Source organism: Microcebus murinus, chromosome 1, assembly GCF_040939455.1.
Source record: "Microcebus murinus isolate Inina chromosome 1, M.murinus_Inina_mat1.0, whole genome shotgun sequence".
In the NCBI taxonomy this organism is placed as follows: Eukaryota; Metazoa; Chordata; class Mammalia; order Primates; family Cheirogaleidae; genus Microcebus; species Microcebus murinus.
The window spans coordinates 66,253,962-66,272,843 of NC_134104.1; the positions used below are offsets into that span (position 1 = coordinate 66,253,962).

At 42.0% G+C, this 18,882-nt stretch overlaps 1 protein-coding gene across 27 annotated transcripts in view; it reads left to right on the forward strand.

Annotated features, from left to right (window-relative positions):
* Positions 1–18,882, forward strand: part of KALRN (kalirin RhoGEF kinase) — a 653,674-nt gene that overhangs the window by 331,575 nt on the left and 303,217 nt on the right. For 20 of the 27 annotated variants that reach the window (XM_020287048.2, XM_020287049.2, XM_020287013.2 and 17 more), the window contains exons 11-12: positions 5,328–5,519; positions 16,579–16,787. In XM_020287048.2, the coding sequence (XP_020142637.1) occupies positions 5,328–5,519; positions 16,579–16,787 (401 nt within the window). The remainder of the gene's footprint in view (positions 1–5,327; positions 5,520–16,578; positions 16,788–18,882) is intronic. The other 7 variants (XM_020287018.2, XM_012780440.3, XM_020287031.2 and 4 more) reach the window with 1 other exon arrangement.

Sequence of the window (18,882 nt, forward strand, 5' to 3'; positions counted from 1 at the left end):
TCTGGCTACTACATGTCCTGCCTGAAAGCCCTAAAGCTCAGGAATCCATGCCCCAACGCTCATAACCCATTTTTGGCCTGTCAGTTGAGAAATGTCAATAGGGGTCAAGTCCAAGGCAGGAACTAGGAGGCTAGGAAACCAAAGAATGCCTAGGAAATGCACCCAGAGTAAGATCAGACTCTGGCCATGGGTCAGAAGCTGTTGCTGATTTGGTCAGAGGTGAGCAGAAAGCTATTGTGATCCTTGCCCCAACTTGGGGGCAATGACAGGAGTCAGTGTATTGCTTTGGTAATACTATAGTTGATATTCTCTAAGCATGTTCCTATTTCAAGGCTATGCCAGGAGGTAGGATAAACCAAATGGGATTGAACATGAATTGTACATAAGGTCTTATACCAGGTAGTTGATGAGGGCCAAGTGTTGAGTGTTAGGATTGGTGAGGATTGATGCACTCTTTAATTTATTAATTCATTCACTAAATATTTATGGAACATTTACTTTGTGCCAGGCACTAAAGGAAAGAGATGAAAGACATCTGCCCCTAAGAGGATGAGAAAGGAAAACATTTGCATTAGAATATGACAGATACCATGGAGGGGATTGGTACAGATCACTCTGGGAGCTCAGAGGAGGGTACTTAAGAGGAGAGAGGAGGGTCTGAGGGTGGACTTCCTGGAAGAAGTGATGCCATGGCTTGTTCTTAAAAAGTGAATAAGAGTTGATCAAGTAGAAAAGTGAGGTGAAGGGCATTTAGGAAGAAAGAAAAGCAAAGGCACAGAGACAACATTCAGTGCAATGAGTTTCTGGGAATGCAAGTAATTTATTTTATAGGCTGTTTGTAGGACAGTCATGTGAGTTGAAGCTAAAGGGAAATACAAGTATCAGATGAAGAAGAGCCTTGCATACCATATCAAGGCATTTCACCTCAAAGGCAGTGGGAAGTCACTGAACAGTTTTAAGTAGAAGAGAGATGTGATTGGATCTGAATTTTAGAAGCTCCTGGTGTAACAGAAAGGAGGGATGGACATGGTTAGAGTGGGAAGGTCAGCTTTTGGCACTGACCCCATTGCCCTCCCCACTGTCTACATTGTCCCTTTCTCCCTATAAATTCTGTCATCTTGTTCCTCCCTACCTTATCCAACCTGATTTCCTGCCCCTTTCCAATTTTAGTCAGGTTGAGTCAACTTATTCAAACATGCCTACGCATTCCTATCTTTGTGTCTTATTTATTCAACAGACATTTAGTGAGTGCCTGTTGTGTACCAACCACAGTGCCTGGCATGGGAGAGCCAAAAATGAATGAGACATGGAACCTTCCTTTAATGAGCTCACAGACCAGTAGGGAGATACCATGGAGATACATTGTCACTGTGGAATATGACCATGGCTGTGTTATGGGATAAACATAGAATACCCTGCACACAAAAAGAAGAGAGCCTGTTTATGAGAATCCTTCCTCCTCTGCTAAATCCTACCTATTCTTAGGCCCCTGCCTATACTCTCTATAGAAACAGGGTGGTGTAATAGGTTGGAGCTTGGGCTCTGAAGCCAGACAACAGGGTTTTAATCCTAATTCTACCATTTATCGGCCATGTGACCTTGGCTAGAAATTCTTTTTTTTATTTGTATTTTATTTATTTATTTATTTATTTATTTATTTATTTATTTATTTATTTATTTATTTATTTGTGTGTGTGTGTGTGTGTGTGTGTGTGTGTGTGTGTGTGTGTGATGGGAACTCGCTCTGTCACCCAGGCTGGAGTGCAGTGGCCTGATCATAGCTTACTATAACCTAGAACTCCCAGGCTCAATCCTCCTGCCTCATCCTCTGAGTAGCAAGGACTACAGGCATGTGCCACCATGCCCTGCTCATTCTTTAAAATTTTTATAGAGGGAGGGTCTCACTATGTTACTCAGGCTGGTCTTGAACTTCTGGGCTCAAGCCATCCTCGTGCAGCAGCCTCCCAAAGTGCTAGGATTACCATCATGAGCCACCACACCTGGCCCAGAAATTCTTTGTACCTCGGTTTCTTCATCTGTAAAATGGTTCTGATGGCTAAATCAACTTCATAAGGTTATTGTGAGGATTAAGGGAGATAATATGCATAAGAGCCTTTAGAATGGTTCTTGGCATGTGAAAAATATTTAATAATTATTAGCTATTATTCTTAGTTTTTACTTATTTTCTTTCAGCACCTATATTGTGTCAAGAAACTTTAACCCCTAATTATCTATTATTATGTTACTTGTCCTATTTTATGTCATTTCTCTCAAGGATGATTTTATTCTCCTTTGAGATATATATTTTATATTTATCTGTACTCCTGAGACACTTGCAGTGTTGGGTATTAATAGGGTTATCGGCCATACCAATTTTCCCAGGAGTGAGGGGATTTTGGGGACACAGGACTTTCTGTGCTAAAATCAGGGAAGTCGTAGGCAAACTAGGACAAGTTGATAACCTTACACCCAGTAGACACTTGAATTTGCTTTATTTATCTCTTTTTGGTCTCAAACCTAATTTACAAGCAGGTTCACTTTGGCTTTGCCATATATTACAACATCTGAGTTTCTTTAGGGATTCCTGAGATACCCTAGGGTAGATACTTTGAGGGATTCCTAAAAAACCTCTCTCCCATCAGCTATGGGTATATATACTAGATATTGTGGACAACCACACAGAAGCCCTCCTTATCCTGGCCCACAGCCCCAGAGGCACCCCTGCCTGTCATTTCCCATCACTACCTGCATTTCCCCATGAGTCTTCATTTGCTTTCCACAGTTGACATAGCTACCTCTCTTTCACTGGTAGTAACAGAGAGGATAGAGTGAGGGGCCCAGCTGAGGATCCATCTCCATTCATCTAGAAAACTACCTTTGGCTCTCCCATGCCAAACTCATTTAACTTGGTGGAAAAACCCCTTTCTTAACATGAGGCTGCTCTCTTTTTCTGTGAATTTCCCAGTTGGGGCCAAATGATTTTCCTCTTTTTAAGCCCCATCTCTCCAGCGCTGGGACAGTGTTTGCTTTGGGCAGTTGCTTTCCAGGCAGCATTCTTTAAGGGTCTCCTGGGGCCTCTCTCTCAGAATTCCTAAAAACCATGACAAGTGTTTGCTGACTGCCAGCCCATCTTCTCCAGGTTCTATGCCAGTACAATCAACAGGCTGGGTCAGCAGCCTCTGAAAAAGTCAAGCCTGGCGTATTAGTTTCCTAGGGCTGTCACAACAAAGTGCTGCATGGCTTGAACAACAGAAATTTATTTTCTCACAGTTCTGGAAGTTAGAATGTTGAGAGCAAAGTTTCAGCAGGGTTGGCTCTTTCTGAGGGATATGAGGGAGAAATCTGCTCCATGCCTTTCTTTTAACTTTCGGTGGTTAGCTGGCAGTCTTTGGCATTCCTTGGCTTATAGATACATCTACCAATCCTCTGCCTTCATCTTCTCATGATGTTCTCCCTGTGTGTGTGTCTCTCTTCACATGGCATTTTTTTTTGGTAAGGGCACCAGTCATATTGAACTAGGGGCCCACCCGACTCCAGTATGACTTGATTGTAATGTAACTAATTATATCTGCAATGATACTATTTCCAAATAAGGTCACATTCTGAGATATTGGGAGTTAGAACTTCAACATGTGAATTTTGAGGGGATACAATTCAGCCTGTAATACCCAGGTCTTCAGGTGAGTCCAAAATATTCCATGGAGATGTGGAGACCACTTCACCATTGGCAAAACAAAACACCACTCATTGCTCATAAATCCATTTCAGTTCTCCACTCCCTGGGTGTTTGATACCAACTGCTCTGCTTGTTTATCACTCACTCTCTAGGACTGTGGTCCCCAACTCCCAGGCTGCAGACCAGTACTGGTCCTGTTAGGAACTGGGCTGCACAGCAGGAGGTGAGCAGAGGGAGAGCAAGCAAAGCTTCCTCTGTATTTACAGCCACTCCCCATGGCTTACATCACCTCCTGAATTCCACCTCCTGTCAGATCAGCTGCAACATTAGATTCTCACAGGAGCGAGAACCCTACTGTAAACTGTGCATGTGAGGGTTTGAGAATCTACTTTCCTTATGAGAATCTATTGCCTGATAATCTTAGATAGAGCTGAGGAGGTGATGCTAATGCTGAGGAGTGGCTGCAGATACAGATTATCATTAACAGAGAGGTTTGACTGCACAGAGAGCATAACAAATCAGTTGCTTACAGACTCATATCAAAACCCTATCAGCGAGTGGCAAGTGACAATGTAAGAATAATAGCAATAAAGTGCACAATAAATGTAATGTGCTTGAGTCATCCCAAACCATCACCCCACCTCCAGCCCCATCTGTGGGAAAAGTGTCTTCCATGAAACAGGTCCCTGGTACCAAAAAGGTTGGGGACTGCTGCTGTAGGACATTGTGCTGACTTCTGGGGATATTAAGAAATATATGTACACTTGAGTCACCAGCTGTATGTCAAGATATATCAGATGTTTTTAAAGAGAAGCCTGCTGAGGAAAAGTTGTATCTGTGGCATATAATGTAATAATTATTATAAAGGCAGTGACTCCCATCCTGACGAATAATGATTACAAATCAGTTGCTTTTTAAAATGCTCTGGAGAATACCCTGGTGTGTGCAGATGGGGGTTGGAGACACGTGTGTGTGCATGTGCCTGCAATAGCTTATGATAAACGGAGTCACCAGACTCCTCCCCAACCGTCCTGTACATTTTCAAGGGGCTGTGGGGAGCAGTCTGCATCTCTGCCCTCTGGAGGCAGCCGCTTCCTTCTATCAGCTCCCTGGAGCTGCTGACCCATTCCCCTCCAAAGAGATAACTCTGTTCCAAAAGATAACACCAGTAGTTACAGGGAACTTGGCAGGCGGGGGGTGGGGAAGCAAAGCAAGTCACCCAGTTAGTGTTTTCCTGGTGTTCTCACGCAGAAGCACAGACCATCTTTGTGGGTGTGCTATTTCCGATCCTGGCAGTTCAGCCTGAGACGTGAAGGCAATGATGGGTCTTCGTGAGAGTGGGGGCTAGGGAGCGGATGGGATACAGAGCTTCTTGCAGGTCTCCTCACTTCTTTCCAGGGACGCTGCACCTCCAAGAAGTCCCAGGGGCAGACGAGGCACCTAGCTAGTGCCCGCTTGTGCCAGCAGCCGGGCAGACTGCTAGCTTGCTCAGAGGCGGCGTGCCAGCTCCGCACACAGCGCCTTGGTGCCAGCTCAGGGAGCTGTCGGCTCAGTGCCTACGCCCCTCCGCTGCAGCTCAGGGGGAGCCCCGGGGTGGGCTGCAGGAAGGCACGACTGCAAGTTGACTTTGCCTCACTATTCTTGCTGGCAGAATACGTACACCAATGCGGACAAGCTTCTAGAAGCAGCAGAGCAGTTGGCTCAGACTGGGGAATGTGACCCAGAGGAGATCTACAAGGCAGCTCGACACCTGGAGGTGCGCATCCAAGACTTCGTGCGCAGGGTGGAGCAGCGGAAGCTTCTCCTGGACATGTCTGTCTCCTTTCACACACACACCAAAGAGGTAAGCGGAGCTAGAGGAGAGAGAGCATTCAGTCCTGGGAGGGTCAGATTGGCTTCCCAGTAAAATGGCCCTGAAGGTCTGACCAGGGTCCTGGGCAGTCTGTGGGTTACTAGCCTCCTAACTTTGGTAATATTAACAATTCACTCCTGATAACCTGCATTTAGGTCTCTATAAAATGGGGCATCATTTCTAGTGAGGAAGGGGCACCATGGAGGCAGGTAGTTTTGGGGGGTCTGCTAGAGCACTCTGAAGCTGGAGAAATTTTGGAATCCCTCGTACAGAAATAGTCACTACAAGGGGAAATGTAAGAAAAGCAAAGACTTTCTTCCCATCCCACACCCAGTTTCTCTTAGTTGCTCTTTCTTGGCAGATATCAGAGTCCTGTAGAATTTTGATCAGATATCTTTGCTACCAGCAAGGAGCATACAGAGTTTGCCGAGGTGTTCTCTGTTTTTACTTTATTTCCCATTTTATTTATTTTTTAAACAGGGCACTTCATTTTCTTTTCTTTTCTTTTTTTTTTTTTTTTTTGAGACAGAGTCTCATTTTGTTGTCCAGGCTAGAGTGAGTGCCGTGGCGTCAGCCTAGCTCACAGCAACCTCAAACTCCTGGGCTCAAGCAGTCTTCCTGCCTCAGCCTCCCCAGTAGCTGGGACTACAGGCATGCACCACCATGCCCGGCTAATTTTGTATATATATATTTTAGTTGGTCAATTAATTTCTTTCTATTTTTAGTAGAGATGGAATCTCGCTCAGGCTGATTTCAAACTCCTGACCTCAAGCAATCCACCTGCCTCGGCCTCCCAGAGTGCTAGGATTACAGGCATGAGCCACCACACCTGGCCGGGACTTCATTTTCTCAATGAGGTCTGCGGCAGGGTGATGTTGAAGTCAGCATGGTGGGCAGTGAAGGAGGGGGGCAGAGATGTCATCCATGGAGGAAGCCAGTGGGGCTCACATCCCAGCCAGAATCATTCACCAGGTGGAGAAAGGGGAAGGGAGGAGGGCTCATGTTGAGCCGTTGGCAGGGCAGAAGGCCCCCACAGAGAGGAAGAGGGTTGCAGACCCATGATTGCTTTTCATTTCTGATTTGCATGGGGTACTCTGAAATTGAGTAAGTGGCCAGTAAGGAGGCACATTTAGCATCTTTCATAATAACACCCTTGGCAGATGAACTCATTAGGTGTATGCATGCTCATGTTCCCCCAGGAATTTATTTTAATAGAGTATTAATTAAAGTTTGATTGCTGCTCGGGAAAAAAAATTAACCCTACTCAATTAAGTTGAAATTTGATATTGGGAATGCATTAAGAAGCCTGGCTGTTACTATTTTACGGGCTTTTCTGGCACTTTGCAGGGATGAATGGGAATCATTGCAGTGCCTATCAGAGAAAAACATGAAGCGATAATGTTTTCTAAACTGAGATTCCCCAGGCAGATGAAGGGCTGGCGAGCTCCCTGAAGCTGGCTCTGCTTCTTCTCTGTAGGATCCACAGCCACTCTCTGATGAGTGTCTATAAAGCAAAGGGATTAGCTTTAATCCAGGGTTTCCTGCCTAGTTGTCTGCTTGCTTGCAGCTCACTCAATTCTTAATGATGGTCTCAGAAACCAAAGGCATATGTGTTCCCATGTAATTATGAGACCATAGGTGATGGAATGGAGCATATATGTACAGGAGTCATGCTCCTCATGTGGGCTGTAGGGGTGCTGGCTTCATAGACAGGTGATGGACAAAGCCAGTTTCCATGGAACTGCAACTCCCAAAAGGGTGACCACAGCTTCCAGAAATTCTTCCTAGCTACATCTCCTACCTACTGTACATGGAGCTGGAAAGCTGGGATTCTAGTCCAGATTCTGCTGCTAAAGAACCATATGAACTTGTACAAGGCACTATGTCCCTGGCCATGGGTTCCTTCATCTATACAATTTTGGATTTGGACCTTGAAACTCTAAGGCCCCTTACAGTTCTTATGTGGGTTCAAGCTTCCTTTCTTTTTCTTCTCCTCTCCTTCTTTATTCAATATTGATGATAATAATTAATAATATTAGTAATTAATCCTGAATTGGTATAGGTAACTTACCTAGCCTGAGATTTGGCTCATTATAATCACTCAATATATATTAGGTGTTTTTGTTTAATTTTGTACTTACTACTTGCTAGACACTTACATATATCATCTCATGTAATCTTCATGATAATCTCATGATGCAGATTTTATTAAACCTATTTTAAAATGGGGAAACTAAGCCTTACAAAATAACTTGTCTAAGGTTCCCAAGTTTTTTACTAGTAAAGCTGATATTTTATGTGTTTTCTTATTACCCATGCTCTGTCCTTTTTCCCTCTTGCATCTCCTCTCCCCTGTTCTTTTTCATCCTTACATTTTTAAACTCCCAAGCAGAGGCTTAATGGAGAGGCATCTTGGCTGAGAAATGTAAAATATTGCCAGTGTTGGGAGTGTGGGAGATAGGAATAGTCAGTGCTGAAGTTATTAACTGTTATTTTCCTGGATAGCTCCTAAATCTGCTAAGGTTGGTTCTCTTTGAACCTGAACCTTGTTTTCCCCCTGGGACTCAGCTTATAAAATCACATTCATGTGTAATGGTAGTAGAGGGAGCAAGGTGATACTGAGGTGAAGAGTGAGAGAGGAAACGGAATTTATTTAGCACCTACTATGTATAAGCTATCTAATCAATAGCCATGAAAATTATCATTTTTATTCCAGTTTCACAAATGGGAAAACCAAAGTTCAGAGAAATTAATAATTTGCCCAGGGTTTTGTAGCTAGGATGTGGTAAGTATAAACTGATTCTAGGTCTTTTTGACTCAAAAGCCCATGTTTTTTCTCCTTTGCCACAAAGGCTTTTATGTAAAGGCTAGTAAATAGAGACTTGGGAGCAATTTTTTCACCAAGGAATTCATTCAAACAGGGGGCCGTCAGGAAGTAGCATAGTCTCTTTCCCCTGGATCCAAAAGTATGAGAGAAATTCGGAACCCTCTTTCCTGGTTACAGAGGGATGTGTTGTTGTGATGATCTTTCTATTCAAGAGATCTGTAACTCTCAGATCATATAGATTTTAATTTTTTTTTCAGGATGGACAGAAAAGCAACATTCTGAGTGGCTGCCACAGAGGAGCTGGTCACAGGGGCCACACAGTAGGATTTTGTATCTGCGTGTTCCCTCTCAGTTCCCTTCACACCCACGCAGCCCGTATGAGGCCCCTTTAAGTGATTTGCAAGGCAAGGTAGAAAATAAGATGTGTGTGTATGTATGTATGTATGCACACACAGGTGTATGAATGTGTATGTGTGTACATATATGTGCATATACATATACACATATGAAGTACAGCAAGATCTTGGATATCAGCTATGTGTGATTTCCAGATCTAGATCCAAATTTTCATGGGCATGCTGAGTGCCTTTGGAAGAAGAACTTAATCTCTGTTACTTTGTAATAATTATAAGGATAATTATTATAAAATAAAGTAGTATAATACTTTATCCATCTTTTTCTAGTAGGAAAGTCCCTCCTAAATTTTCCTTAATGCCTATTTAAAGTGGGCTCAAAAAGGAACTTGACAACTCAACTCAGCCATCATTTTTTTAATTTAAATTCTTCCCTGGCGCTTCCAATTTCCACCCAAACAGGACCAGATCGCCATGTACATACCTCCATCAGCAGTGCCAGGGTCACACTGAACTGTCCTAAGGGGAAGTTCCCATCAGCAATTAAGACCCCCTACCTAAGATCCCTTTATTTACATTGTCTGCAGAGTTTTAAGTCAAAGAACTGGAGTAGATAAAATGTGGTTGAATGAGCTTTTCCCTTTTTTTTCTTCTTCTTTTTTTTTTTAAGTAGAGACTACTGGCTTTCCACTGCTAAGTAAATCCATTCATTCAATATTGATTTAGCACTTCTATGTATCAGACACAGTGGCAGGGATATACCATAGTATTTATGTCTACACATCTATAGCCACAGGTGTACCATACATATAAGCACTCCCAATCTAGTTAAGAAGAGACAATGACAGTTCATATTCTGTTTAATACCTCTCAGGGCTTGTCACCTCTTAAACCTTACTAAGTGTGGGTCCTATTTAATCCTGCATCTATTAACTCTTGACTCCTTCCTCTTGACTCTAGAGGTGAGGATAATAGTCAAGGTGACTAGTCTAGAAGTCTGCTAGGGAATTTTGAGTTGCCATGGTTTTTCTTCCCTCTTACCATGAAAGGAGCGAATGGAAGGGAAATCTTTTGCTTAGCTTTGCTAAAGTGGTCTTGACTATTGCTGATAAATATTGTTATAGATTCTTCCTGCCTACTTACTGCTAGCTCCTTCCTTCTTTCTTTTCTTCCTCCTCTTATTGCTTCCTTCCTTCAAGTTTTTACCTTGGTGCCAATGTATAATAGAATGCCATCATCAGCTGTAATTTACATGGAATGAAACTCCCTTTATAGGAGATTTCTGGGTAGAAACTGAATACCCATCTTCATAAATGATTTAACCTAGACTTCCAATGACTCCCCAGGCTGAAGTTCATAATTTTACTTTTGCCCACTTCCCACATCAAAACGTTTACTCTAATTAGGATCAGAGAGGAAACAGAAGGAAGGTATAAAAAGATAACCTCTAGGCTCTTTTCTTTTGCAAATTGAAGAGTCTACTTAATCCTATTGGACTTGCTTTGTAAATTCTTCACTATGGTATGAGTTCGAAAGGTTAAAACCATCTAACCATTTCATTACAGCATTATTCGTACGCTTAAATAATTAGAAACCATCTAAATGTTCTATGTTGGGTGATTCATTAAACAAAGCATACTGTACCTATACAGTGAAATATTATACAATCATTATAAATCACATTGCCAAAGATCATTAATGACATGAGGAAGGGCTTGTGGTATAATATATAAAAAACTGTGTTCCCAACATGACCACAATTTCGAAACACCTAGAATGAATACTAGAAGTAAATATATCAAGAATTTAAGAATGTTATGGGTGATTTAATTTTTTGCATATTTTTGTTTTACAGTTTTTTTCAATGATATTTTTAATTTATAATCAGAAACAATCCTAATGTTATTTTTCAAAAACAAAACCTTTCATCCCTGCTTAGGATAGCTATTCAAAAAAGAGAGGTGATAAACATGTGCTCGGGACCTTGTGTATCCAGAGCCTCGGCCATTAGTATAAATTGTGCTAAACTTTCAAATACCTTCCTTTTTTCCTGGGGCAAGGAGGGCAGCCAGCTCTGTTTGCTGGTCTCAAGAGTTAGGATGGGCATAGGGAGAAGCACTGACCCAAGTCCTTATTCTCTCTGTCCAGGTACAAAGCATTTGCAGAAAGTGTCATCTGCTCCCCAGAGATTGTCCAGACAGAGTTCTCTTTCCTTGCTGTGTTTCCATGAACATGTTGCAGTCGCTGGGCTTTCAAAATATCCATATTTAGATATTTTTGTAACAAGAATATGACAGTCCAATTAACTAATGGATGTGGCCAAAGTAACCAACCTCAGCTCCTTATTAGACAGCTTAATTAAAGACCCACTTCATTTGTTTCTCACCTTGTGGAATCATTCTGCTACACCATTTCCTGCTAAATTACATACACACACCCCACAAATACTACAAATACTCACATAGACACATGTTCTTCTACCTACCCACCCTAGAACCAAAGCCAAATCAATCTTCAACAGGGATGATGGCTTCAAGTACAAAACAGCTTCATGCTCTATTGCAATTGCCAAACTGTTGTGCTGTTTGTTTACAAAATAAAAGCTAGTGGTCAAGGCCAAAGAGAAATTATGTCTGCAGAATGAGGGCGGGGGGAGGGAGGTTCACCCTGTGGAAATGGTCTCCTTTCAATATCCCTAAGGGTGAATCCAAGGTATCATCATAATGGCTGCCAGAGCTGTGCAAATCGAACAGCCAATCAGCAGGAGAAAATGATGAAACAAATGACCTCTTTTTTAAATCACTCATCTATAAGCTTTATTATTTTTTACAAACATCCTAGTTTCTCCCCTATTTGTCCCCCTTTCCTGCTTTTTTTAGTTGCTGGTTCCTGGACCGCTCCCACTATGTAAGCAGGAGAGGGTCCATTAGGGCTAAACTTACGTAGGGCTTTTAAAGGCTCCCTTAATTCTACACCCTTGCCAAGGTTCTAGAAATTCTCAAATTAGATCTATTCTTTTGGATGTAGGTATTTTGGGTCACAACCACATGTTTTTTTCTGAGAGAAAGAATGCACAAAGCTATGTAAGTATATATATATATCAGCATGAAGCAAGTAGTCATTGCCAAGCAAGAGCAGGATTCTAAAAGAATGTGTCTCAGTACAGGTGAATTTTGATCCAGAAGACTCTGAAAATGGCTTAAACATGGGAATTTTTTTCTGGAAACAGCGGCGGGGGCAGGGGGTGGTTGTTGATGGGGAAGGTGCAGTGTGAATGTGTTAGAGCTTAGAGAAGCAGGGGGTAAAGAAATTTCCCAGGGGGAGAGAAAACAAAATGGAGAACAGTAAAGAAAAAGCACATATGGTAACTGCTGCCAACCCATCACACTCACTCCATAGTTTTACCTAATTAGTTCTGGCAGTCTTTGGCTTGTGGTAGCTTGACAGGAGAGATCATTCTGGCTGGGTCTCATTGGCTGCCTGATAATCAGTAAAGTAGTAATCGAAGTCTCTCTTTAATGTGGACTCTTTTCAAAACATACTCTTGGCCGGGTGCGGTGGCTCACGCCTGTAATCTTAGCACTCTGGGAGGCCGAGGCGGGAGGATTGCTCGAGGTCAGGAGTTCGAAACCAGCCTGAGCAAGAGCGAGACCCTGTCTTTACTATAAATAGAAAGAAATTAATTGGCCAACTAATATATATAGAAAAAATTAGCTGGGCATGGTGGTGCATGCCTGTAGTCCCAGCTACTTGGGAGGCTGAGGCAGGAGGATCGCTTGAGCCCAGGAGTTTGAGGTTGCTGTGAGCTAGGCTGACTCCACGGCACTCACTCTAGCCTGGGCAACAGAGTGAGACTCTGTCTCAAAAAAAAAAAAAGCAAACAAACAAACAAAAAAAAAACATACTCTTTAGGGCTAAATCAGGTGGACACACACACACAGGAGACCTACAGGACATTCAGATAGTAAGAAAATTGCAGCCTAAGAAATGGAATATTGACCCTTACTCATGGTTTACCAAAACCAATGGTTATTTCCGTCTATTATACTAAGCCTCAGAGGTGCTTATTCAAAATTATGAGCTTGTAATTTAAGTTTGCTGCCACCAGGCAGTGATGTGTGCACATGGTCTCATGGGTTTCAAGGCGTCCTACTCAGGCTTAACTTAATAGTACCTTAAGTTGGTATCACAATTGTTCTTGAACTGGTACTGAACTCTCTGGTCTTTGAATGTTTTGGTGTCAAAGCCATGCCTGCAGTTTTTTAGCTTAGAGAAGCAATTCTATTTCTGCCCTCCTCTTTATGTCAGTGTCTGAAGAGAAACCACAGTCATGTTAGAGCTGGAAGGATCTTAGAGACAAGCTAGAAAAATGCGCGCGCATGCGCACAGACACACACACACACACACACACACACACACACATGCACAAACAAACCTTCATCTTAGGTAGGAAGTAGTTAAAGTAAGATAATTCTCCCAAGGTTATAGAGCTAGCCAGACAAGGGCAGAATCAAGAATTAGCCCCAGTAAATTCCAATTTCACTCAAGATTTTCTCTCTGGTTTTTTGTTGTTATTGTTTTAACAGAAAGAAAAGTAGAGAAAGATGCCAGTAACCCTTTGTCTTTGGTGCTGTAATCCCCACTCCCTATCTCTGAGTCAAATTCTCTTCAATCAATAGCAATTTTTATTGGACATTTTACCCTCTTGAAGATAATATGACCCTTCCTTTCCTTATGGGGCTTTTAACCCCTGAACTCAGCTACCTCTAGGGCTGTACTTATCTCTCTCTTCGCTGGTTTTCCTTCATGGTAGTTCTAACTCTACCTTAAACAAGAGTTTCTTTATAATACGGTAGAATATGTGAACATAAATCTGATAAATCATGTTTTAGTTCACTAATCAAACAATAATTTGGGGGAGGACACACTTTCCTAGCAATACTGACTTCAGAGGTCACTGTATATCCTCAGATGCCCCTAGTCTTGTCTCAAGAAAGCTTTATGTTTGCAAAGCTAATGCCTCGTTTTTGTTTGGCCATCTTTGTCTTTGACTGTCCCTGCAATTCAGCTGCACGACCACCAGGAGGAGGGAGTGTCATGACTTGTGGTGGATTTCCTCAGAAAGGAAAAATGCTGACATTTTTCACTAGATCTACACTAGAGGTGTTCAAGTTTTTATTAAGCAAAAAGCCAAAACAAATAAAAACCAAAAACCCTCTAGGCTATGAAGCCACCAAATAGCTTAAGGATAGCACTGAGAACAAAATTATTTTAAATAAAATAAAATACTTAAGATACCTACAAGACTCTTTCCTGACTCTGTTATTCCTGTAACAGTTAGTGCCAGCCTTGCTCTAATTAATCTTCAGTCTTAACCCTTTCCCAGCATCTGCCCTCTGTTAAGACTTTGAATTTATTTTTCTTCTCTTAAATGGCCTATTCTGTGTCCAAAGTGTTCATCTCTCTTTGCACCTTTTTTTTAGAACTATCTAGAATTTTTAGTCTCCAGGCTTTCCTCAGACATCCCAGGACAAAATTGTAAAAACAGAAAAGAGAAGCCCAGCTCAACCTAGTATCTGGAAGGAACAAATCCAATGTTGATCTTTTATTAATTCTGAAATGAAGAGCTTCAGATTTTCCCACTGCCCTCTAGCGGGAACTGGAGATGGTTTGCATCAAAAATATCTGTTAAATGTAATAATAGCCAGCACTTACATAGCATTGCCTACATGTCAGGCACTATTTAGAAATAAGATATATATATCTTACTCATTGCGTATATACATATGTATATCAACTTATTTGTAATATTTATAACAACTTTGTGGGTAAGCACTATTATCACCTTTTTACTAATAAGGAATGCCAAGGTGCAGAGAGAGTAGGTAGCTTAGCCAAGGTTATAGAGCTAATATGTGGTAGAACTACAGTTTGAAGCTCTGAATGAATTTATTATGTTGCCTCTCTATAAAATAATTTTTCAGAGAATACATTGTCTCTTACCTAAGAACTTCAGTAAACTTAGAAAATGGTTGTTCTCTCTAGACAAAACTACAGCCAGAAGGTATGAAGTGACCAATATCCTGCACTTCCAGGTGTTACACTGACTCGAAATCAGTACATTCATTCATACTTATAAGAACATGTATCTTAGCTTAAATGGTCTGGAAAACTTGGTTTGTGTTTTTATGACAAAGTGCTTATTTAGAAAGGAAATAAACTGAACTAATTACAACCAGATTTGCAAGCTGATAAATGGCAGGGGCACTGAATAATTATAATTTGCATTCTCTATAACAATCAGCACAATGCTATAGGCTTATTAGTAATGCTGCAAGTTTATTTAAAGTGTTAATAATAAGTAAATCATTCAATCCTTATAATCTTTGAAGTGAGCAGGGCAAATCTTATTCTTCCCATTTTGTAGAATAGGAAACTGAGGCTCAAGAGGTTATTCAACTGTGTAAGAAAGACATTCTATACACTTCTTTATTCACTACCTCCAAAGCTTATTAATCTTCTTGTTAATTAAACAACTTCTGCCATATCTAGGGATTCTCCCGTCTGAAGAACAAAGACTAACTTGTCCAGAATCTTGAAGACTATGTTTGTTTTCTTTATTGTTTTTTTTTCCTTTATCCCTTGATGCAAAGGCAATAGCATGGTTTACCATACTAAGACCCAACTAGATGAAACAATATTCTTGAGTTTGATATTTATCTATTCTTTTTTTTTATATGGAAGACTTAAAAATGGTAGAACTGGATGACAACTAACCATTTTATGTTATGCTTTCCCCAACCTATTTTACACATGAAGTCATGGAGATCAAAGTGTATACCAATTTGCTCAAAGGCACCACAAGTAATGGGAGGGGCAGGGGCCAAAATCCACATCTTCTGGCCCCATCTATCAATTTCTCTCTCTACTAGCTTTTTCCCCAGTACAGCCCTGAGCTTATCTTTCCTGCTAGCCAGGTGAAGACTCCCTGTTTCAAAGCAAATGCCAGATACATCTTACCCTCTCTCATTTATGAAAATTCTCAATAAGAACAGTCAAAAGTAGAGCCCTGTGGCATGCCATTGGAGACCTATTAATATTTTCAGTACAGGGAAGAACTGTCAATAAATGAGTTTTCAGTAATTCATTTTAACTCATCATTTTCAGTGCTTATTCTGTTCACAACTATATACTTAGCTCTTTTAAAATTGTCTGATCAGTAATATCATCCTAGTTGCATTTCATCATCTTGAATATCATGGAGAAATGTCTTGTACTTTTATTGAAATTAAGGTAAGCTAAATCTTTAGCATTCAACTTCCTAATCAACCTGGCAATCCTGAAAAGAACAAAATAGTTTAGCATAGCACAGGTTATGCTTAAATAATCTTCATTTGGTTCTTATTGAGCATCACAGTTTTTGAATATTTGCAATATCATGATAAATTTCTGGGAATCAATGTCTAGCTACCTGAAAGAAGTATGAAGAGCCCTCCCTTTCCTCCTTTCTGGATGACATAGTATTAATATTTGTCCATTCTAGTCTCCTGTTCTTCCTAGTCTCTCAAAGATGAGTGATCTCCTTGCTCTAAGACTACACCTGCAGATTTCCATGAACCAAAGGGAAGTTAAGCCAAGGGTGGTTCCTGTCCTTAAGGAAGGCCAACACTAATGGAGCAAATGCAGCCACAATGGGTAATGAATGTAAATGTAGAAATGCAAACTGACCCATAGTTGTGCTGGTGGGAGGGACAGTCTGCATTGTTATTGTTAACATAGGTTGGATGACTCCAGGCTGGCTTCCTGGCCCTCACTCCACCCTGGCCTCTTCCGTCTGCCCTGAGTGGAGTCTCTGCTCTCTCCCTCACAGTTGTGGACATGGATGGAAGACCTCCAGAAGGAGATGCTGGAAGACGTCTGTGCGGACTCCGTGGATGCAGTCCAGGAACTGATCAAGCAGTTCCAGCAGCAGCAGACGGCCACCCTGGATGCCACACTCAATGTCATCAAGGAAGGCGAAGACCTTATTCAGCAGCTCAGGTCAGCGCCTCCCTCCCTAGGGGAGCCCAGCGAGGCCAGGTCAGCATGGGCAGTGCCTTCCAGTGGGAAATGCCTCGGGCTAGACGTGAGATAAGTCCTGTCCCAGTCTTGAGTCACCACAACCTGTTTTGTGGTCATGTGTGAGCCTCAGTTTCTTCATTTGTAAAATGTCAAAATGCCTGCACCATACCCAACTTGAGTCTAAAATGAAATAGTAAAAAGCTCAAATGGTTCAAAGTATTATTTATCATGTTGAATGATAAATCAATAAGTAATACAAATACAACAAAAATTAACAAAATTCAACAAAAAATAAATAATATCTTCATTAAGAATTATGGCATATTTGGTCATATGGAGAAATAGACATTAGGGAAGGTAGTGTTATTTGGCATCTGATCTTAGGCGAACTTGAACTCCAGTGCCCCAGTCAGCAGAATTTGACCATTTTGCTGGTGTTTGACTCTGGCACCATGAGGACATAGAGAGCATGTGTTGTTGTCCCACATTACCTGTCTCTGACCTGTGCACCAATCCTTGCTGCCCAGAAAATAAAACACCTTCTGTATCAACCTAAACAACCATAACAAGAAGGAAAGTCCTGTCTAAACCCTTACATTTGTTTACCCACACCACTGCCTCCTTTCTCTTGGCATCAATACCTAGTTTCCTGCCCCTGTAAAGGACACTGGCTCCTCAGTAAAGTGTCGTCAGGCCTTGAGCGAGCCCTAGACAGCCAGACCCGTGCCCAGGTGCTATGTAAACAGGATTTGATGGTGCTAATGATGCCTGCCCGCAGGGACTTGTTCCCATCCTAGAATCACTGAGTTCTGGGACCTCTGCCAGCTCCGGACAGAAATAATCTCATCAGCAAGTCCCAGGCCAGCCCTGGGAACTGAGGGAATTACTTCAACTGAAGACGTCTTTTTCCCCCCATACCAATTGTCCAATTAAATAAACAATGAGAAATTACCTTTGGAAAACACTGGCATGTTTTTCGGTTGGAAATTAATGATTTCTATTCCAAACATGCACATGAGATGTTCTGAATCCCTCTGTTGCATACTAACAAGACAGCCTCTTTCCCTTCTTCTCCCAATTCATCCTCATGACTATATTATACATGACAGTTCTGTCTGCTTCCCTAGGAACCTCCACTGTCATTTGCTTCTGAAGAAAATTCCAAATAGTAGGAAGCCACTTAACCTCTCTGGGCCTCAGATGCTTTGTCTGTGTAATTAAGGGGTTGCTCTAGGAGCCCTGTCAGCCTAGAATTTTGTGATGCCTTTTGTGTTATCTCCCCGAGCACTTTCCATAAGCTTAGCTGGCTTTTCTGCCTGTGGGGCTGGGTCTATGGAGATGCCGCTTGCTCTTAACAGCCACCAATGTTAAACATGCGTGATGCCTGAGGGCATAAGGCCACTCGTGATTGTGAAGTCAACAGTGTGGGCGATGCCTGTTCTACAAGAGTAAGTTCCATGGATTTTAGAGAGTACCACAGGCATATGACCAAGAGCCATTGGTGGCCATTCATCCCCCACTAGCCTGACTCTAGCCCAGGCTTTCTTCCCTGACATCTCTTGTTGAAGGGAAAGAGAAGTAAGTGATGCTTAGTGGATGCTGGCAGGATGCTCCACACACCAGAAACACATCTGCCCCAGGTCTCCGTGGTTCTTCACACACCCATCAGTGGAGCACCTCAGGGGACTTCTGCCTCCTCTCTGTGCTTCCTACTGAGTGGGACATTGACATAGGTACTGTACAAAATGGTCAGAGATCGTTCTTTTCCTCTTGAAGCCATGTGATGGACTTCTCTGAGACGAGAAGTCAAGAGAACAGTCATATCCTCCCATCAGCAAAGCCCTCAACAGATGCATAATGAATATCACTGAGTACATTTTTCATGTTTTTTTCATGACTGGGGGTGTCTATGCAATAGTGGGGCTAGGAACCATGCCTGTTCCATGCCCAAACAGGCCAGGGTGAGGAGGTAGGAATTGGGTGCTCTGTGAATGACAGAGGGAAGGGTGCTTGACATACTGGCTTTATACTGTCTTCAGAAACAGTGTGAGCTCAGATATCATTGCTTCTGAGGCAAGCACAGGCTAGAAGATGTGGCTTTCAGAAAGCCTCC